The 23350-nt window shown below is 43.4% G+C and overlaps 1 protein-coding gene across 1 annotated transcript; it reads right to left on the reverse strand.

Moving 5' to 3' along the window:
- Positions 1-225: 225 nt before the first annotated feature.
- Positions 226-22847, reverse strand: LOC144487461 (SWI/SNF-related matrix-associated actin-dependent regulator of chromatin subfamily A member 5-like; the record flags this gene model as incomplete). Its single annotated transcript, XM_078205557.1, is given in 13 exon segments — positions 226-345; positions 2408-2560; positions 2831-2952; positions 4684-4910; positions 6060-6171; positions 14087-14153; positions 15076-15207; positions 17425-17467; positions 17469-17578; positions 18017-18196; positions 18913-19013; positions 20782-20882; positions 22701-22847. Coding segments are annotated over 13 exon segments (1615 nt in total), but the record flags the coding sequence as incomplete, so codon positions are not given.
- Between the last annotated feature and the right edge of the window lie 503 nt (positions 22848-23350).

Below are 23350 nucleotides of genomic sequence, written 5' to 3' on the forward strand. Positions count from 1 at the left end.
ATCCGGTCGCCCCTCAACCTCCATCGTTCCAGTGAGAACAAACCAAGTTTCTCCAACCTCTCCTCACAGCTAATGCCCTCCATACCAGGGCAACATCCTGGTATGGAGGGCATTAAACTTGTAGTAATGGAAGAGACGGGTTCACATGTTAATAAATAGACGCACAAGGGCGATAGTGGAAACTATTGAGCCCACTTTGTTGCACAGCGTACTTTAACTGGCTGTTCACACACTGTGGAAGATTGCAGAGGGTTTCATGCTCATTTTTGCATTTTTTAGGACTATTTCACCAAAAGTCAGGAACACATATGCCAGATTGCACAGTTCCAGGTGGTAGGTCCCAATCTATTGTAATGATAATTCATTTTAAAATCATTGACGATTAGAGAAGTTAGCTGTGAAAATATTGAAGTTTAATTTTAAAATGTTCTGCGGTATTTGAAAAAGAACAGGTTACTGAGGGAGTATCCAATGTATTCACAATCCCCAACACAAAGCTTTAACATCCGTGCCATAACTCAGTCAGAGAAAAGAATGCAAGATAAAATTCTGGAGTGAAGGCTGGGAATGATTAACACTTCTCATGGGACCCCAAAGGTTCAACGCTGCCATTTAAAGTTAATACCTCAAAGCACCGAAATATACTGAGGAAATATACTGGGAAAACTTTAAGAAACAACAAAGAACGACTAAGAAAGCAATAAAGAAAGGAAAGATAGGTTATGAAGCGAGGCTAGCTCTAAATATAAAAATAATGACAGTAAAAGCATTTACAAATATATAAAAAGGAATAGAGTGGCTCGAGTGAATGTTGGACCCTTGGAGGACGAGAGGGGGGATTTAATAGTGGGAAATGAGGAAATGGCTGAAACTTTAAATAGTTTTTTGTGTCGGTCTTCACGGTGGAAGACACAAATAGTTTACGGAATAGTAACGATAGAGGGTTGGTAGGAGGAGAGGTACTCAATACAATTAATGTTACCAGGGAGTCAGTGCTTGGTAGACTAACGGGACTGAAGGTGGACAAATGCAAGGTTATTCACTTTGGAGGAAATAATAGCAAATTGGATTATTATCCAAATGGAAAAAGATTGCAACATGATACTGTGCAAAGGGACCTGGGGGTCCTTGTGCATGAGACGCAAAAACCCAGTCTGCAGGTGCAACAGGTGATCAAGAAGGCAAATGGGATGTTGGCCTATATCGCAAGGGGGATGGAATATAAAAGCAGAGATGTCTTGCTGCATCTGTGCAGGACATTGGTGAGGCCGCAGATGGAATACTGTGTGCAGTATTGGTCCCCTTAATTGTGGAAGGATATATTGGCCTTGGAGGGAGTGCAGAGAAGGTTCACCAGGTTGATACCAAAGATGAGGGGTGTTGATTATGAGGAGAGACTGAGCAGATTGGGTTTGTACTCGTTGGAATTCAGAAGGCTGAGGGGGGATGTTATAGAGACCTATAAGATAATGAAGGGGCTGGATAGGGTAGAGGTGGAGAGATTCTTTCCACTTGGAAAGGAATCTAGAACTAGACAGCACAGCCTCAAAATAAAGGGGGGTCAGTTTAGGACAGAGCTGAGGAGGAACTTTTTCTCTCAGAGGGTGGTGAATCTCTGGAATTCTCTGCCCACTGAGGGCAGAGAAAACAAAGGCAGCACCTGGACCTATTTAATTATTTCTCAGATGCATTGATTGCAATCCAGTAACTGGCTGGTGGATCAATGAAGCAATTGAGAAACTTGCCACTTCACACTGGAGGGGAATTAGGATCTCCACTGTGTTTGTGGATTGGAGTCAAGTACTGACAGATGCTCTTCCCTGAAGCATATTAGTGAAGCAGCTGAACAATTGGGGAGCCCTGCTCCCTTTTGCTGCTCATTATAAACTTTAATTCAAACTTCGCAAATGAGTGAGATTTGAATTCATAAGCCCTTGGTGCACGAGGCAATCACGAAGCACTTATTAAAATCCGTGCATCAGTTGTTTTGTGTGAAACTGAATCACGGAAGGCAGTTCCTGACAGTGACACCTCAGCATTACTGAAACTTAAAATGGATTTCATTTCCAAACTCTCAATTGGATTTGGAAGTTAATTGGTGAGGAGAAACAAGATGCCCAGTCAGCTGGAATCATACCATGCCAATTCTGAAAACAACCGCACGCTCCATTCAAATAAAGAGAAGCAAACTGAAGGCCTTTGCTGAAATATTTCCACCAGTTCAGTCGAGCGGAGTTCTAAAGAACCATGGGAGCAACACACGGAAGATTTGAGGGGTTATCCGTGGCAGTAAAATACCAAATGTCGCTTGATCAGTGCACTTGGATGTTAAAACCAGCTACAATAGTTATATATTCAACAGTACGTGGGTCTCAGAACACAAATAACTAATCGCTCAGTAACTTACCATAGCTTGGAGGTCTACCTGAGGGTTCCAGTCTGAGTCGTATAGGATTACTACATCTGCCATGGCTAGATTTATACCAAGACCCCCAGCGCGTGTGCTTAACATGAAGATAAACTTTGAGCTCCCAGGACTATTGAAAGCAGAAATAGAATCCTGGAGGGATGAGAGAGAAAAGTTAAGCCAGAATTGAACAAACAATTGGACCAATCTTTTTACTAATTGTTGGAAAGTTTCATTTTTAAAAATACAAATAGATGCTAGATTCAAATTGAATATTCATATTTCTTGTTTGAAAACCTTGAGTCAGTTTTGTAACCTTAAGTCTAGAATTCTTACTTAGATAATAGAGCCTCAGATCAATTTAAGAGGTGAGAACTTTCCTCAAACAAACTCACTTTTGAAAGCACAGGGCAAAAAACATACTTGTCTCTCCTCATGCGGTGTCTGTCCATCCAGTCTACAATCCTCGTAGTTTCTCCACATACAATAATCTTCCAAGATATCCAGCACCCTGGTCATCTGGCTGTAGATCAACACCCGAGAACCTGTGGAAAAGAAGATCATTCATCAGGGTAATCGGTTGATCGGTAGCCAAGAACACAGCGCAGATACACAAATGCTTCAAAAACCTACATCTACTGATGTGGATAATGGAAACCAAATTTCAGTGGGAACAAGTAGGATGCAGAGTAATCTAGTGATAGTACAGGAGGCATAAATGAACACACATAACCAACTCCAATTTTATAATTCATACAATGTGAACTGTCCATGTGACCCAGCTGCCTTGATTGATGGGAATGATTTCAAAGGGTTTATATTTCAGGTGGATTCCAGACGGTGCTACAGATTGGGCAGCAAAAATTAAACCCGAATCAAAAAATAGCTGCAATCCCAAACCATGTAATTATTCCATTCACCTTCTCCCAACACGTTAGCCCCCAATTTTCAGAGTATTTGGCTCCTGTAGCTATTCCCCCGGAAGGAGGTTGGGGCCCATCAAGCATTGCAGAGGCCTGTGATCCAACTCTCCTCATGAAGAATATTTGATGGTAAATCGGCCAGTTTTTGGGAGCCCCCAGCCCCAGTGGATGGCGTGTGGCAGGCCAGAATGACTAAAACAGGATGCGATTTCAGAGCAAGACACACTATTGTTTTAAACAGTCACTAAAACTTGTGAAATAAAAGCTAAATAGATGGAAGCAAAGTTCTGGAAATACTCAGCAGGTCAGGCAGCATCTGTGGAGAGGGGAGTTCTGAAGAGTCATAGTTGACCCTTCGCTGATGCTACCAGATTAGTTGAGTATGTTCAGCAGTTTTTAACTCATTAAAACCTGTGCTGATTTGTAACCCATAACATCACAGCATGCAATCTGCTGTACCTTGCTGCACAGGTCAAATGCTGCCATGGTGTCATCAGTGATCATTTTCAAATTCTTTTGCAGACATCGTCGTGGAAATCCTTGCATGCTTACGAAGGATAAACATCACAAACCCCTTTCATTTACTAAAAATCCTGCTCTATTTTTGATCAGTCTGCAGCACAGGTACAGTACTGCTCCAGAGCATGACAAAGTGTGACATCGCACTCGGAAATGCACAAATAACCATGCAGGCGGTTGTTTACAGCCAATCTATATACCAGGATGTTTGATTTCCCACTCCACCTGATTTCCTTCTATATGGATCGGACTACACAGTAGTTTTTGTTCAATTCCTCCTGGTCTCCAGAGTCTCAACTAATTTGGTCATGGATTCGAGTTCGAGTGACTGGCATGCTCTTTGAATTTCCAATCGAATCTGAATCCAAACCTACATTCTCCCAAAATAGGAACTTTAACATTAAGCTAATTCTTCATCCATTGAGACAATGTCATCTATTTCACAAAGCGTGAACTTTATTACTATATTTACTCTCTGATCACAGATTTGTTGAACATATTCTAAAACCTAATTTGCATTGTGTTTTAGTTTGGTTATCTCCTCAAGGATATCTCAGTAAGCTTATTTGCCTGTCCTACTACAACTAAAACCATTGCTGATTCCAGAGTTTATTGCACATTAATTTATAACACATTTTGGAATATTTTCCATTAATTTCCCTTTACGGCCTGGCAATCGTTAATTTGGGCCTTATGCCTTATGTTGGCCACACCCCACCCCGTCCGAGCTACTCAATTATCCACGAAACTATCAAATCACTCCATGTCTCCTTCCTATAGAAAGATTGAAAGACAGAAAGGGAAACAAAAGCCTTGACCAGGCCTGCGGCTGACCTTGCTCCTTCACTCTCGGCAGCAGTTTGTCCAGTACCACCATTTTGCCACTGTTAACTACCAGGTGAGTGTCAGTGGTGTAAGGTGGGCCAGGTTCAGCTCCGTCAAACAGATAGGGGTGGTTGCGGCACTTGCGCAGTTGCATCAGTCTATTCAATCGACGCATTTTGTCCATTTTCCCTGAGGAGTTCAGGATGGCAATATCCTTCATTAATATCCTGGTGTACCTGTCAGCAAGACCAGAATTAAAACTCATCAGACCAACTTGGAGATAAATTCATTTTTTTAATGGAGCTCAACAGAAAGCAATTACAACCTAAAATGAATGCTTTGTTCTCTAGGTGCCTCGGACAAAGTGTAGGATCCACATTCCAACCCCTCTCACCTACCAGGGAACAGGGTGCTCCATCTAAGCCTCACAGATATAGAAACCCATATCTTATGACTAATACACACTCGACATTTTGTTCTTTGATACAAAGCACAATTCATCCCAGGTGGCCAGGGTTTGAAGGGATGGGAATATTCCTTTTCATGTCATTTGGATGCGAGCAATGTGAAGTACTCTGGGATTAAGTATTTGTAACGCAGAAACAGGCCACTTAGATCAACAATTCCAGATCAGTGTTCATGATAAGAGTCTCCTCACACCTTCGATTTCTTTTTCCATTCTATGTTTAACAAACTTCTCTAAAATGCATCAATGTCATGCCTCTCCTTGTGGTAGTGAGCTCCACACTAACCACTCTGCCACTTTCTTTTTTGAATCTTCTCCTAAATTCCTGTTTGATTTATGAGTGACTATTTTATATTTATGGCAGCGATCCTGGCATCACCGTGAGGCAATGACATTGTGTTACATCGGGTGCAGTCTCATTTTGAAGGGCTTTGCAGCGTTCTCCTTGACCAACTAGATAGACATGGTTAATAAGTTTGGAGGGGACACCTCACTAGTACCTGATCAGGTGGGTATCAATAATGGGCTGCATTGGGGTTTGAAAGAAGAAAGCCCAAAGCTGAGAGCAAAGTAGTTTGAAAGCACTGTAATAATCACACTTGAATGGCAATCGTCCAGTCTGAATTCAATGATGATCTTCTGTTTTGGGCAAAAATAATGGAAATGATTGAGGGAAGTTAGAATTCCAAACACAAAAATCTTACAGATCAGACGGAAGCAGGATGGTCAATAGTAGGGAGTCAGCCTATTATTGATGCATTGGGTAAAATCACACTCGCTTACACTGGTGAATCTATTCCCTTAGTTCTACAAATGCTCTAATTGTTGATTGAAGTGCAGGACAATTTCAATGAGTTGTTGCAAGATGATGCCGTACTTCACAATGCAACACATTAAGATTCACAAGTTGTGCACTCACCATTCCCGTTGCATTTTGCTCAGGCCCACATACATTTTGACTCCCTTTTTTGGCAGCAGGCTCTTTTCTACCTCAGCTTTAATATGTGGGAGGAGGAAGGGTCTCAATACCTAATTCAGGTGAGAATACATGCTTTTTACACACTGATGATGCCCAAGGAGGTCAAGCAAAATAATGCAATGTTACAAAAGCTGCACTGAACAGTTCTGTGGACTGAAGCACAGGTTCAACAAAAACAGCTGAACAAGCCATGGGTTGAAGCACATCCATAGGTGTGGGCTGAATGTTCACTTGATGAAAACACCTACAACTTCAGATTAGAATGTCAACAGCTTTATTCTGCAACAGAACAGTTCAGGCCTTGGAATCCAACCCTTTATGAGAAAATACAGTAACCATAGAACCATAGAAAATTACAGCTCAGAAACAGGCCTTTTGGCCCTTTTTGTCTGTGCCGAACCATTTTTTACCTAGTCCCACTGACCTGCACTTGGACCATATCCCTCCACACCCCTCTCATCCATCAGCCCATCCAAGTTTTTCTTAAATGTTAAAAGTGACGCCACATTTACCACGTTATCCGGCAGCTCATTCCACACTCCCACCACTCTCTGCGTGAAGAAGCCCCCCCTAATATTCCCTTTAAACTTTTCTCCTTTCACCCTTAACCCATGCCCTCTGGTTTTTTTCTTCTCTAGCCTCAGTGGAAAAAGCCTGCTTGCATTCACTCTATCTATACCCATCAAAATCTTATACGCCTCTATCAAATCTCCCCTCAATCTTCTACGCTCCAGAGAATAAAGTCCCAACCTATTCAATCTCTCTCTGTAACTCAGTTTCTCAAGTCCCGGCAACATCCTTGTGAACCTTCTCTGCACTCTTTCAACCTTATTTACATCCTTCCTGTAACTAGGTGACCTTCTTTTGTATATACTTGTAAAAGCTCTGATAGTTTACCCTCATATTCCATTTTTAATCAATCTTCTGTGCCCTTTTACTGGTTTCTAAAACGCTCCCAATCCTCAAGCTTGTTACTATTCCTTGTCATATGATAAGCCTCTTCTCTTAATCTAACACAATCGTTAATGCTCTCAATAAGCCACAGATGAATGTTTTTGCAGAGTTTATATTTCCCAATTTCATTGATAAACATATAAAGAAAGAATTCAACATTTTCACTGTTCACTATCAACCTTAGCAGGCTCTCCTCTCAAACTTAAAGCCAATTACATAGGGACAAGATTCTTGTTTATGATTGTGGAAATATGCCACTTGCAGACCATCAGATGGAATTCAATTGTGATATGAATGTTTGCCTGTTGATCTTTTGCTATGAGATTACCAATTAACCCTGCCGCATTGCACAATACTAGATCAGGGCGGTATGGTGGCTGTGGTTAGCACTACTGCTTCACAGACCAGGGACCCGGCTTCAATTCTGGCCTTGGGTGACTGTTTTTGTGGAGTTTACATGTTTTCCCCGTGTCTGCGTGGGTTTCCTTTGGGTGCTCCAGTTTCCCCTCTCAGTCTGATGTGCAGGTTAGGTGGATTGGCCATGCTAAATTGCCCCTTAGGTGTCCCAAGATGTGTAGGTTAGTGGGGTAACTAAGTGGGATTAAGGGGATAGTAACCTTAAATTCACTTTCCTCATTCCTCAACAATGTACATTTCTACAACACCTTTCACAGAGGCGGCATGGTGGCACAGTGGTTGGCACTCCTGTCTCACAGCGCCAGGGACCCAGGTTCAATTCTGGCCTCGGGTCACTCTCTGTGTGGAGTTTGTGCATTCTCCCCGTGTCTGCTCTGGTTTCCTCCCACATTCCAAAGATGTGCGGGTTCGGGTGATTGGCTATGCTAAATAAACCTTTGGTGTCAATGGGATTGGCGGGGTAAATATGTGGGGTTGGTGCAAACTTGATGGGCCAAATGGCCTCCTTCTGCACTGTAGGGATTCTATGATAATAAGATGTCTACAGGATCATCACAGGGGCAATTATCAGACAAATTTGACACCGAGCTCCCAAAAAAACCCATTGAGAGGTGACCAAGGAGTTTTTAAAGCAGTGTCTTAAATCATCGTCATAGAAACCCTACAGTGCAGAAGGAGGCCATTCGGCCCATCGAGCCTACGCCGACCACAATCCCACCCACGCCTTACCCCCACATACTTTACCCACTAATCCCTCTAACCTACGCATCAGGACTCGAAGGGGCAATTTTTAACCTGGCCAATCAACCTAACCCGCAAATCTTTGGACTGTGGGAGGAAACCGGAGCAGGATATAGATAGGCTGGAAATTTGGGCAAAGAAATGGCAGATGGAGTTCAATCCTGATAAATGCGAAGTGATGCATTTTGGTGGGAATAATGTAGGGAGGAGCTATACGATAAATGGAAGAACCATAAAGGGTGTAGAGACGCAGAGGGACCTGGGTGTGCAAGTCCACAGATCTTTGAAGGTGGCGTCACAGGTGGAGAAGGTGGTGAAGAAGGCATATGGCATGCTTGCCTTTATAGGACGGGGCATAGAGAATAAAAGTTGGGGTCTGATGTTGCAGATGTATAGAACGTTGGTTCGGCCGCATTTGGAATACTGTGTCCAGTTCTGGTCGCCACACTACCAGAAGGACGTGGAGGCTTTGGAGAGAGTACAGAGGAGGTTTACCAGGATGTTGCCTGGTATGGAGGGGCTTGGTTATGAGGAGAGATTGGGGAAACTGGGGTTGTTCTCCTTGGAAAGACGGAGGATGAGGGGAGACTTAATAGAGGTGTATAAAATTATGAAAGGCATAGATAGGGTGAACGGTGGGAAGCTTTTCCCCGGATCGGTGGTGACGTTCACGAGGGGTCATAGGTTCAAGGTGAAGGGGGGGAGGTTTAACACAGATATCAGAAGGACATATTTTACACAGAGGGTAGTGGGGGCCTGGAATGTGTTGCCGGGCAAGGTGGTGGAGGCGGACACACTGGGAACGTTTAAGACTTATCGAGACAGCTATATGAACGGAGTGGGAATGGAGGGATACAAAAGAGTGGTCTAGTTTGGACCGGGGAGCGGCGCGGGCTAATTGTTCTTTGTTTCTCATTTCAAGGCTTCATTCTATTATCATCTTGCTGGTGCCAGTACAGAGCGAGACTGCGAATAGTTGGGAACCTGTCTCGGGGGCAGGGAATTCAGATGGTGTTCGTAAAGCAGAAGTGGAAATGAATAGGGTTGGGAAGCATTTTCTGATCAGCGCCAGTGTGATCTCCTGGACTCGTTTCGATCGCCTCAGGGGGTCGGAGAGGAATTTCCCAGATTTTTTTTTCCCCCATATTGGCCCTGGGGTTTTCGCCTCTCCCTGGAGATCACATGGTCTGGAATGGGGGGGGTGGGGGTGAGTAAATAGGTTGTGATGAACAAAGCATCGTAGCTGTGAGGGACAGCTCAGTGGATAGGATATTAGGATGTAGATAGGCTGGAAAATTGGGCGGGGATCCTGGATTCAGGATTCAATCCTGGACCGGGGAGCGGCGCGGGCTTGGAGGGCCGAAGGGCCTGTTCCTGTGCTGTATTGTTCTTTGTTCACCCGGAGGAAACCCACGCAGACACGAGGAGAATGTGCAAACTCCACACAGACAGTGACCCGAGCCGGGAATCGAACCCAGGACCCTGGAGCTGTGAAGCAGCAGTGCTAACCACTGTGCTACCGTGCCGCCCAATTAGGATGAGCTCGAGAGGCAGAGAGATTTAGGGAAAGAATTCCAGTGCTTTGGGCTAAACAGCTGAAGGTTGACCATCAGCGATGCACAAATGGAGCGTTGGACAGAACTTGGTTCATGTCAGCAGCAGTTCTGGTCAATTTAATATTCCACGTGGTGCAAGGTGGGAGGCTGTTTAGGAAAACCTCGTGCTAATTAAGGGTTTGAACAAGGGCGGGCGATATTATGGTGGTGGTATTGGTAATATTGAGAATATGGGGTTGGAAATGTAGTTCAGGCTCAATTAGAATATCACAATTGCAAAGAGTTTGGTGAAGCCTCAGACAGACAGGAACCAGACAGAGGTTTGGAGTGAATGGTTAGGAAATGGAGCTTGTAGTGTGAACAGAAGAGGAGATAATTCCGAGTAATTGTAACCTACCATTCCTCCTCTCCCCCAACGCATTTCAGCTTCTCAAATAGTGGATAGACATTTCAGCAAATAAAAATTATTCTATTTCCCTTACCCTGCACCTCCCAAAATGTGATAAAAACACTTTAATTTAGCAAGTCTTCCTGATCATAGAACATTACAGCGCAGAACAGGCCCTTCGGCCCACGATGTTGCACCGACCAGTTAAAAAAAAAAACTGTGACCCTCCAACCTAAACCAATTTCTTTTCGTCCATGAACCTATCTACGGATCTCTTAAACGCCCCCAAACTAGGCGCATTTACAACTGATGCTGGCAGGGCATTCCAATCCCTCACCACCCTCTGGGTAAAGAACCTACCCCTGACATCGGTTCTATAACTACCCCTCCTCAATTTAAAGCCATGCCCCCTCGTGCTGGATTTCTCCATCAGAGGAAAAAGGCTATCACTATCCACCCTATCTAAACCTCTAATCATCTTATATGTTTCAATAAGATCCCCTCTTAGCCGCCGCCTTTCCAGCGAAAACAATCCCAAATCCCTCAGCCTCTCCTCATAGGATCTCCCCTCCATACCAGGCAACATCCTGGTAAACCTCCTCTGCACCCTCTCCAAAGCCTCCACATCCTTCCTGTAATGTGGGGACCAGAACTGCACACAGTACTCCAAGTGCGGCCGCACCAGAGTTGTGTACAGTTGCAACATAACGCTACGACTCCTAAATTCAATCCCCCTACCAATAAACGCCAAGACACCATATGCCTTCTTAACAACCTTATCTACTTGATTCCCAACTTTCAGGGATCTATGCACACATACACCTAGATCCCTCTGCTCCTCCACACTATTCAAAGTCCTCCCGTTAGCCCTATACTCAACACATCTGTTATTCCTACCAAAGTGAATTACCTCACACTTCTCCGCATTAAACTCCATCCGCCACCTCTCGGCCCAACTTTGCAACCTGTCTAAGTCTTCCTGCAAACTACGACACCCTTCCTCACTGTCTACCACACCACCGACTTTGGTGTCATCAGCAAATTTGCTAATCCACCCAAATGGGTGATCAGGAAGCAGTTCTACTGGAGATCCAGCATCAATTGAAATGCTCTTATCAACGTCGGGATCAGCAATTGGAACAGCCCGTGAGGATGCTTAATGGGCCTTGTTACCAAGGTCAACTGAGGAGTTCAATATCTGGCCACAGAAAACATAATTGAGAGTAAATGAAGCTGAAGAAATCTCTCCCCCTTCACCATATTATGTAATATCTGAAGTGATTCAAATTATTCAGATCTGGGTAAAATGTCCACCCTAATTAAAAACACCTGTGGTAGTTGCCTACATCGAGTGAAAGGCAATAATTATCTATTCGTCTCATCAATTTCTAAGTTGCCTATTCCAGCACCTTAAATGCCATGTTTACTTCAGGCACTATTTACTGAATGCAAGAACACCTGGTAAATGTTCATTTAGCTTTGTGCCCTTTAACATTTCTAATCCATTCTAAGTGGGATGCAGCTGGACTGGGCAGAAACCATTCTCGTTACACGAATAGAGCCACCACTTAATTCCAGTGGATCGCAGGTAAGTCATGTCTGCAAGAAGTGGTGGCAATTAGAAAATGCTGGAATCCATCATTAAAGAAGAAATAGCAGGCCATCTGGATAAGGATGGTTCGATTAAGCAGACGCAGCATGGATTCATGAGGGGAAAGTCGTGCTTGACAAACTTGTTGGATTTTTATGAAGATGTGACTAGTGCGGTTGACGGACGGGAACCGGTGGATGCGGTGTTTTTGGATTTCCAAAAGGCGTTAGCAAGGTGCCTCACAAAAGGTTGCTGAAGAAGATTGGGCCACACGGAGTTGGGGGTAGGATGTTAGCGGGGATTGGGGGATTGGCTATCCGACAGGAAGCAGAGAGTCGGAACAAATGGGTGCTTTTCTGGTTGTCAGGTGGTAACTAGTGGCGTGCCGCAGGGATCGGTACTGGGGCCTCAACTATTTACCATTATATAGACGATCTGGAGGAGGGGACTGAGTGTACGGTTACAAAGTTTGCTGACGACACAAAGATAAGTGGAGAAGTGAATCGTGTGGAGGGCATAGAAGATCTGCAGAGAGATTTGGACAGGCTGAGCTAGTGGGCGAGGATCTGGCAGATGGAGTATAACGTTGACAAATGCGAGGTTATTCACTTTGGAAGAAATAATAGCAAATTGGATTATTATCCAAATGGAAAAAAATTACAACATGATACTGTGCAAAGGGACCTAGAGGTCCTTGTGCATGAGACGCAAAAACCCAGTCTGCAGATGCAACAGGTGATCAAGAAGGCAAATGGGATGTTGGCCTATATCGCAAGGGGGATAGAATATAAAAGCAGAGATGTCTTGCTGCATCTGTACAGGGCATTGGTGAGGCCGCAGCTGGAATACTGTGTGCAGTATTGGTCCCCTTAATTGTGGAAGGATACTTTGGCCTTGGAGGGAGTGCAGAGAAGGTTCACCAGGTTGATACCAAAGATGAGGGGTGTTGATTATCAGGAGAGACTGAGCAGATTGGGTTTGTTCTCATTGGAATTTAGAAGGCTGAGGGGGGATCTTATAGAGACCTATAAGATGATAAAGGGGCTGGATAGGGTAGAGGTGGAAAGATTATTTCCATTTAGAAAGGAAGCTAAACTAGAGAGCACAGCCTCAAAATAAAGGGGGGGCTCAGTTTAGGACAGAGTTGAGGGGGAACTTCTTCTCTCAGAGGGTGGTGAATCTCTGGAATTCTCTGCCCACTGAAGTGGTGGATGCTACCTCGTTGAATATGTTTAAATCATGGCTAGATGGATTCCTGATCGGTAAGGGAATTAAGGGTTATAGGGATCAGGAGGGTAAGTGGAACTGATCCACTTCAGATCAGCCATGATCTTATTGAATGGCGGGGCAGGCTCGAGGGGCTGGATGGCCTACTCCTGCTCCTATTTCTTATGTTCTTTATCACTTCATAAAAGTCAAATTAATTTGTAATTCACACGCTGTAACTCAAAATTTAACACTGCTCGGGATAAACATTTAGTAGAATATAGATCCTCAGTTTTTGCCATCACATTTTTAATCAATAAATTAACAGTTCTAAATCTACCGGGGCAAGTCAAAGGCCAGGAATCCTGCGGTGAGTAACTCGCCTCCTTACTCCCCAAAGCTTCTCCACCAGATACAAAGCATAAGTCAGGGGTATGATGGATACTCTCCATTTGCCTGGATGAGTGCAGCTCCAACAACAGTCATGAAGTTCAACACCATCCAGGACAAAGCAGCCCACTGGATTGCTACCCCTTCCACAAACATTCACTCCCTCCACCACCGATGAACAGTGACAGCCATGTGTACCATCTACAAGATGCACTGCAGGAATTCACCAGGGTTCCTTAGGCTGCACCTTCCAAACTCTCAGCCACTGCCACCTAGAAGGACAAGAGCAGCAGGTACCTGGGGACACCACCACCTGGAAGTTTCCCTCCAAGTCACTCCTCATTCTGACTTTGGGAACATATCGCTGTTTGTTTACCGTCATTGGATCAAAAAACCTGGAACTCCTTCCCTAACAGCACTGTGGATGTACCTAGAACTTCAGGGACTGCAGTGGTTTAAGAAGGCAGCTCACCACCACCTTCTGAAGGGCAACTCGGGATGGCCAATAAATGGTGGTCTAGTCAACGACATCCACACCCAGTAAATGAAGAAAAGAAACCTTGCTGTTTATTCAAATTAGCCCCAAACACTCTCAAGGCACATCACTTCATCACACAAATATACAACTTTGTGAATAATATTTCTGAGGACGATGGGCCCGAAATAACTTTGCATTTTAATGACGTACCAGCATCAGAATACAGATAAGATAAGAAGCTTCCCATATGCAATCGCTCAACCAGCTTCTGGTCCCCGAAGCAGTTGTTTGTGTCAAACAAAGAATCAAAGTCCTGCAAAGAACAACAAGTGGCTCTCGTCATGCCAACCCCAAACGTTTTAGCATATTGTGTTACTTCCATCAACGCCTCATCCAAAGGTTTCAATTATTACTTTATTTATCACGAGAAGAACAAGAATGGCAATTTTAAAAAGGTAGCATCCAAATTAGATCGTTCACAAATGATATCATAAAACACATGCCCAGCTGCTCATAACAATTGCAAATCAGTTTCAGCTGGTCGGCATGTGAGCAATTCAACATGGAAAAAAATCATTTTTTCCCTTGGACCACCTACTCCCATCTCTGTAACAAGCTACAGGACACCCACACAGGAAGAATGGGCAGTTAGGCATTCAGTTAGAAACATAGCTTTTCTTACTTTAACAAAAATAAATAAATACTAAAATACTTCTGATAGCTAATTTGTGGATTGAGATAGATATGGATAAAGTAAGCTCTCACCCCAGCCTGCTTTTAATGTAAGTTTAGAATTATGACACAAGGTGACAGTTTTGCTCAAGGAAACATCAAGCATGTTAAATCCGCTTCGCAGTGTAAGGCAGATGTGACACTGAGCATCAGGAATGGTCAATAGCAGTTTGAAGGATTAGAGGAGCAGACATCACCAATTGGACTCTGCATCGGCACACATATGGTGAATATAGTGCTCAGAAAATGTGAGCAGGTGGATAAATTAATACACAGACTGCGGCCATTTAGCTCCCTGGCTGCTCCCAATGCAAGGAACAATGGTGTCACACAACACCCTCCAGCAAGTTGGACAGCTTCCCCTGACACTGGGTTCAAAAATGAAAAAGACACAACTTTGCAGCATTCTCTCATGCCTTCCAAAGAGAAATAGGTTGAAACACTGTAATTGAACCTGAGACAAACGGTACAGTCACTGTCAAGCTGCTTTTCTCATTACTTACTGCAGACGAATTGAAGACATCCAGGAGGAGGAAGTTGAGCAGAGCCCAGAGTTCGTGCAGGTTGTTCTGAAGTGGTGAATCCGTGAGCAATAATACATTTGTTGTTTTAAATTCTCTCACTATTTCAGAGAGCTGTAAATTTAGCAGATTTAAAAACATGACTGTACAAACTGGGTACAAGTTTGAATCATACTGCTGGCACAACTGTAGATTCAGACTGCATTTAAAAGTTCGCTGATCTTTTAGGTGTTTATTCGTGTCTGTCATTTCTCCAATTAATTCAGATATAGTGGCACCAAATGCTTTGCATTAGGAAGCAAAAAGCAAGTGTACTAATAGTACATCAAGATTACAAACGGTTATCTATAACTTGCAAGACGCGAATATGGAAACTTCCAGAGCCGTCCACAATTGAATGGCATTTCTTTCAAATCGAAGCAATGGTTGTGGAAGGAGCAGCTGGTTAAAAAGCAATAGTTGTGGAAGGAGCAGCTGGTTAAAAAGCAATGGTTGTGGAAGGCGCAGCTGGTTAAAAAGCAATGGTTGTGGAAGGAGCAGCTGGTTAAAAAGCAATGGTTGTGGAAGGGACAGCTGGTTAAAAAGCAATGGTTGTGGAAGGGACAGCTGGTTAAAAAGCAATGGTTGTGGAAGGGACAGCTGGTTAAAAAGCAATGGTTGTGGAAGGGACAGCTGGTTAAAAAGCAATGGTTGTGGAAGGAGCAGCTGGTTAAAAAGCAATGGTTGTGGAAGGAGCAGCTGGTTAAAAAGCAATGGTTGTGGAAGGAGCAGCTGGTTAAAAAGCAATGGTTGTGGAAGGGACAGCTGGTTAAAAAGCAATGGTTGTGGAAGGAGCAGCTGGTTAAAAAGCAATGGTTGTGGAAGTGACAGCTGGTTAAAAAGCAATGGTTGTGGAAGGAGCAGCTGGTTAAAAAGCTTTTAAAACAAGATCACACTACGGTCTGAATAAGCAGATCTGATCTTTGATTTTCAATTCTAATATTTCCACTCCACTCTTCCACTGGTGTTAAAACCCAGAGATTAACTATCGAGCCTCAATAATTGATGGTGCAATAACTTTCCCAGAAGTTTCTGAACCCCTGGAGTAATTTGGTTGAATATGGCACAGCGGTTCGCACTGCTGCCTCACAGCAACAGGGACCAGTGTTTGATTTCCGGCTTGGGTAACTGTGTGGAGTCCGCATGTTCTCCCCATGTCTGTGTGGTTTTCCTCCGGGTGCTCCGGTTTCCTCCCACAGTCCAAAAGACATGCTGGTTAGGGTGCATTGGCTGTGCTAAATTCTCCCTCAGTGTTACCCGAACAGGCGCCAGAGTGTGGCGACCAGGGGATTTTCACAGTAGCTTCATTACAGTGTTAATGTAAGCCTACTTGTGACACTGATAAACTTTAACTTAAAAAATGATTTGTCTGCATTGGATTGTGAGATTAAAGCGCTCTTTTCCTCAAGATTCGCATTCCATCTGTGACAATAAATAACCCTTTTAATTTAGCTCTTAAAGCTTTGATGGAAGTGCGAAGGAACAGTGAAAGCAGCAAATAACAATTATATTAACCATGAGTACTCAAAATGTATCATTTTCCTTCATTTCAAAATCTCTATTCCTGGATTTCCCTCCAACCTTTTGTTCCAATCTTCCTGTCCTTCGTTATCTCATTCACCAGAGAACAGTCACTTCCATCCACACTGAATTCTTTTTTACTGTTCTTTGCCACTCCGTCTTACCCCGTCTTTGCATTCCCCTCTCCAGGGGAACAGTGTGCAGCAAACTTCTGTGCCTCATTTTCTGTCTGGTCCCACACATAACTGCACCTTGCTCAAAAATAACCTCACTCCATGATATATAACCGAGAATGTGACACATGGTTTACAAAGTTTTAAAGTTTATTTATTAGTGGCACAAGTAGGCTTACATTAACACTGCAATGAAGTTACTCTGAAAATCCCCTAGTCGCCACACTTCGGTCCACTGAGAATTTAACACGGCCAACGCACGTAACCAGCAATTTTTTTGGACCGTGGTAGGAAACCGGAGCACTCGGAGGAAACCCACACAAACACGGGGAGAACGTGTAAACTCCACACAGACGATGACCCAAGCTGGGAATCGAACATGGGTCACTGGCGCTGTGAGGCAGCAGTGCGAACCACCGAGCTACCATGTCGCCCCCTCCTCATGCCCCCATGCTACAAATCAAGCCTGCGTTTCTCCCCAATTCACCTGAAGATGAGGCAGAAAATGTAGCATTCACTACAATGGTAGCCATTAACTCTGGTGGTAATGGACGGGATGGGGAAGAGAGCAGAGAAAATGAACGGAAAACACACTTACCTTGGGTTTCCCATTTTTGATCCTTTCGGCTTCATCCATAACCATATCGCCAATTAAATATTTTGAAAACAGGTTTCTCCCTGATGAGCATTTCATACGACGTCACACAAACGTCCCACTCTCCAGGAAGGAGGACATCTCTGATGAAAGCTGCCTGATAAAGTAAGAAGTGGGTTACATTTCAGTTTTCCAAACACCAGAAATTTATTTTTCTAGAAGACAATTGGGATGCAGCAGAAACAGATCTGATCACAGGCATGAATCACACAAATTTAACTGAATAAAACACTGACGTTGGGGTTTTCCAGCCCCGCCAGCAGTGAGCAGAGTCAAGGGCATGACGGGCAAAGGTGGAGAGGGGCCAAAGGGCAATTGGCTCTTGGCAACTCTCCAAACCATAGAATCCCTACAGTGCAGGAAGAGGCCATTCGGCCTTTGTACTTTCCCACTGGGGTCGGCCAACATGTGGCAGGAGATCCAACAAGCACTGCACGGATTACTTCCACAACGTGCAATGCATTTTCAAATTAAACTCCATGCATCAGCTGTATTTTCCAACAGTATTTTTGGAAACATAAAACACAGTTCTTACCCTTTGATCCTTGTCACCAATTAAACAAATAGCTCGAAGAGTCGGTATCCATCTTTTGAACTCAAGCATCCAGTTGTGCAGTGTAGACTTGGGGACTAGAACCATGTGAGGTCCAGGAATGTTTCTATCGTGTTTCATGTACCCAAGAAGAGCAATAATTTGCAAAGTCTTCCCGAGACCCTGTTAAACAAAGTAAAACAATTAATTCTCTTAGAATCAAAGACTTTTTTCATCATTGTTGTCCTGAAGCATTTCTGAAATGTACTGGAAGAAACCATTCGGCCCATCAAGTTTGTTCTGCAATTTAATTCGATCATAGCTTATCTACATCGTAACTCCATTTATCTGCCTTGGTTCCATTTCCCTTCACACTAATCTAACAAAAATCTTCGTCTCAGTTTTGACATGTCCAGACTAACCGTGCCTCAAGTTTTCCATAAAATAAAAAGCTAGGTTTTGGCAGGAAGGAGGAGAAAACAAACGTTCCAGGTTTCCGCTAATCTTTGAATGGTACACCCTCGAACATCCGGGAGAAGATACTTGTTCCCTATTTAGAAACATCGAAGATAGGAGCAGGAGGAGGCCATTTGGCCCTTCGAGCCTGCTCCGCCATTCATTACGATCATGGCGGATCATCCAACTCAATAGCCTCATCCTGCTTCCCCCCTCCCCTCCAATAACCTTTGATCCCATTCACCCCAAGTGCTTTACCGAGCCGCCTCTTGAATACATATAATGAATGCTTCACCCCGTTTTGAACAGGGAACCTTTCACGTGAGGCGAACTTGATAACCAGTGCACTACAGAGACATTTATCTTATTAAATCCTTTAAACTAAACATCTCACATGCCTACACCAAACAATTGTTATGTCTACAATCAATGTGTATTCATACCGTTTCATCTGCCAGGATACCATTCATGCCATTCTCAGATAAAGAAATCAGCCAATTCAGTCCACGGATCTGATAGTCGCGGAGTTTCCCTCCTTTTACATCTGTGGAAGAGACCCCAAACATTTAGAGCCTTCAACCGTTGCAAGAGTCTGTACAGAGTACAGCTCAAGGGGAAATGAAATCAGTGCCATGACCAAAAGGAAAAGTATTACTGTTTCAGGAACCATTGAACTGAAAGCACCATGATAGCTTGAGACAACAAAAAGCAAGCAGCACAATCCATTTAGTATTAGGGTCTTAATGTTTGCATAAAGAATGTCAGCGTTCAGACGCAGGCTCCAAAACGAAGGTGGTGATTTTCACCACGACTACTACCATTCTATAGCAACGAAATTGACCAATAAAACAAGGCCAAAGTATATAAAGAAACATAAACTGTTAAACAGAGCACCTAAACTTCACGAAGGCAAGTATGAGCAAGATTGGGAGGGCAGAGAGAAGGAATGATGGTGAGGAACCAGGTTACTGGGCTTTGACTGGTTTGTGAGAAATCATTGCATGGACATTACTGGGATTTTGAATATGTTATGAGTATTTGGAGCATTGCGTGCCGTTCTGGTCATCAAACTACCAGAAGGACGTGGAAGCTTTGGAGAGAGTGCAAAGAAGGTTCACCAGGATGTTGCCTGGTCTCAAGAGTGTTGGCTATGAGGAGAGGTTGAATAAACTAGGACTGTTTTCATTGGAAAGACAGAGGCTGAGGACAGACCTGATAGAGGTGGACACAATGATGAGAGGCATAGGTAGGGTGGATAGTCAGAAGCTTTTTTCCAAGGGTGGAAGTGTTAATTACAAGGGGGCGCAGGTTCAAGGTGAGAGGGATAAAATTTAAGGGAGATGTGTGGGGGAAGTTTCTCACAGAGTGGTGGGTGCCTGGAATGCACTACCAGGGGAGGTGATGGAAGCAGGCACATTAGCAACATTTAAGAAGCATCTCAACGGGTAAATGAATAGGGAGGGAATAGAGGGATACAGACCCAAATAAGGACAGAAGGGTTTTTCTTTATTTTAGTAAGGGCATCATGATTGGCACAGGCTGGGAGGGCTGGAGGGCCTGTCTTGTGCTGTACTTTTCGTTGTTCTTTGATTGGGGAAATGCCATTTGGGAGAACAGATCATTCAGCTCACCATTTCATAGGGTAAGGAACTGATTATACATGATTCTCAACACCAAAAGGACAGCATGTTACATGTACGCAATCTGTATGATAATCCAATTATTCATCATGAAAACAGATGGTTCCTTTTCATGTGGCGCACACTAACATGTTAAAATGGCTGCTGGGACCCCATGAAAAATAAGTTGGAGCAGCTTCAACTCAGTTCCTTGGGAGCACTGGTTGAGAGGGCAAAGCTGAACAAAACAAAGAGCAAGGTGAAAGGCTGATATATGAAACACATGTCATACTGGCATGAGGGAGAACTTTCAGCATTACCCTGCATTTTATTCATGCTGAAGCTGACCTCAAAATACTCAATATCCACAATATCCAGTCAGAAAACATGATGTCAGATTACAAGTTAGGCTGGAGTGAGTCCGTGGTGTCTGTCAGCATTAGTAGATTGTTCCATTAAAAAGACCCCTTATGCCAATAAATACAGCCAATTAAACCAGGAGAATGGGAGTTGCTGTTTTTGGAGATTTAATTACAACAGTCTCAAATGTTCCCACAAGTCTCATTTTGACAAAATTGAACACTGCACATCGATGAATGGTGACTGAAAATGTGAAAGCAATTGGGAAAAGGTAGTGAAAACTGAGCTACATTAACTCATGTATGAAATAACGAATAAAATGGCTTTACACACATGATGTGGATTCTTCAAACCTTGTACAGACATTGGTTGGCTTGCTGTTTTCTGACAGTAGCTCTTCATCCTCTTCCTGTTCCGTACGACGATGCCGATAGCTAAGAATTAAAAGTGAATTGTTTGTGCGAGGGGTTACTATTACTTTCCAAACCAATTTAAAAGAGCTGTTCCTGCAGTCAATTTCAAATCCACAATCACTTCAGAATAAACAGCACCGTACAAATTATTTTGGATATTGTGCATCACTTTTGTGGTGAAGATTAGTACATAGAATCCTAAAGTGCAGAAAGAGGCCATTTGGCCCATGGAGTCTGCACCGGCCTCAATCCCACCCAGACCCTATCCCCATGATGCCATGCATTTACCCTCGCTAGTTCCCCTGACACTAAGGGGCAATTTAGCATGGCCAATTCACCTAACCCTAATCTTTGGACTGCGGGATGAAACCGGAGCACCCGGAGGAAACCCACGCAGACACGGGGAGAATGTGCAAACACTATACAGACAGTGACCCAAGCCGGGAATCGAACCTGGGTCCCTGGCGCTGTGGGGCAGCAGTGCTAACCACTGCCACACTGCCACCCTTACTACTGTGCCACCATGCCCTACGTACAGCATGTTATTGAACTAAGATTCAAAATTGCAATTCATGCAGGTGGCCATTGTTTTAATTTAAAGTTGATTCCAAACATAAACTTTGAAATCTACTGTTATGTAAATACTCTCCCAAGACCCTGGTAGATTACACAGCATATTAGTACTTTTTAATTTAATTCGATGTGACACTTTTAATAACATCCGTGTTTTCAATACAATGTTGACAGGAATTCCACGCCTGTTATACGGATGCAGGATATTTGAACACTTGGTGACTAAGATGCTGTTTCAACTTTAAAAAGGCAGAGAAAAGGTGTAGGCCATGCAACCTCAGACATCTGTTTATTCAATTAAATCATGCTTGCTGTTGCTTCATATCACTTGATAGTGCAGCCAACAAAGAAAAAAATCCATTCAGAAAATTTAACACCCGTCGCCATTTGGGGCAGAACTTTCCACCAAGTGGAACGAAATAGCCCTCACTTTCAATCCTCACTAACCTCGTTCTAATATTAAGATGCGCCCCCCTTGAACCAGATTTCCCTCAAAAGAAATTAGTCTCTGTATCTACCCTACCAAATCCCCTAATCATTTTAAACTCCTCAATTTGGTTCTGTTTAATACTCTAAACTCAACGGAATGAAAGCCAGATTTACGGAACATGTTATGTTCTCATAACCTGACACTAAGACCAGATAGCATCCCGGTGCCAGACCAATATTACTTTCCTGAGGTTCGTTGCCCAGAACCAAAGGCAGTTCTCCAGCTGAGGTTTGACCAAGGCTCTGTACAGCTTCCTCATTTTTTCTTCCCAATCTATTTTGAGATAAATGCCATCTTCCTCTTAGCATATTTCATTATCTTTTGTAACAGTGCAGTAATATCGTGTTATTTATATGGAAACTCAAATCTCTTTTGCTCCTCCACAACTAATCTTTCTTGTCGAAAACACTTAGATTTGCCTTTCTCAGTTCCAAAGTGGGTGGCCTCACACTTCTCCACACTGAACTACATTTGCCACAGCTTTGCCCACTCACTGGGCTATGCCCTCTTTGCAACCCCATCATATGTTCCCAATTTGTGGTTGCTCCTAACCTAGTCTGCAAATATGGATGAAGCAGTAAAGAGTTATATCCAAATCACTGAAAGCCGAGGCCCCAAAACCTCAAGGAGGAATGAAAGCTTTACTTCCACCATTCTACTTTGATCCCAACATTAACGCCTCTTTGGCCTTCAAACGCCAGGAACACTTTCCAAGTTGAAATCTCTCAGAATTTGCATCATGAATCCAAAAACACATTGCCTGGAATATATCTTACCGTCCAACCGACAGAAGCGTCTGTTTCTCATCTTTCTTTAATCGAGGGCGCCCGGGTTTCATCTTTAAAGGAGACGTTGGAGTTTTCTGTGCAGCAGGTTGGATAAAGTGGGCAAAACGCTCGGTCTGTTGCAGCAGATAATCAAATCTGTCGAGCAAAAAAAAATGTTAATAAGAAAATAAAGCATTGAGAATTAACGTGACAAGAGTATGCAAACACATCTCATTTAATCTACAGTCAATCTACAGTTCTTGTGGGGGCTGCAGATTTGATTTTAATGAGGCGTAATAGTACGTGTCTTTGGAAAACAGCCTTTCACCTGGTATTACTTTGTAAATTGGGCAACTGAGTAACATTTGGGTGAGGTGGGGAAAGAAGAATAAAGACAACCTTCTCTGCTGTGGTGATATTAAATCATTCCCACTGTAATTGAGATTTCACTTTGTGCTAGTAAATTGAAAAATGCTCTTCAAACGCAACCTATATTTCTACATACAGGATAGTACACAAATGTGTATAGTACTATACGTGACAGCCTCAAATTTAGCACTGTTCAGGATTAGAAACATGGAAAAGCTACAGCACAAAACAGGCCCTTCGGCCCCACAAGTTGTGCCGAACATATCCCTATCTTTTAGGCCTACCTATAA

The sequence above is a fragment of the Mustelus asterias genome, unplaced genomic scaffold (assembly GCF_964213995.1).
Source record: "Mustelus asterias unplaced genomic scaffold, sMusAst1.hap1.1 HAP1_SCAFFOLD_813, whole genome shotgun sequence".
In the NCBI taxonomy this organism is placed as follows: Eukaryota; Metazoa; Chordata; class Chondrichthyes; order Carcharhiniformes; family Triakidae; genus Mustelus; species Mustelus asterias.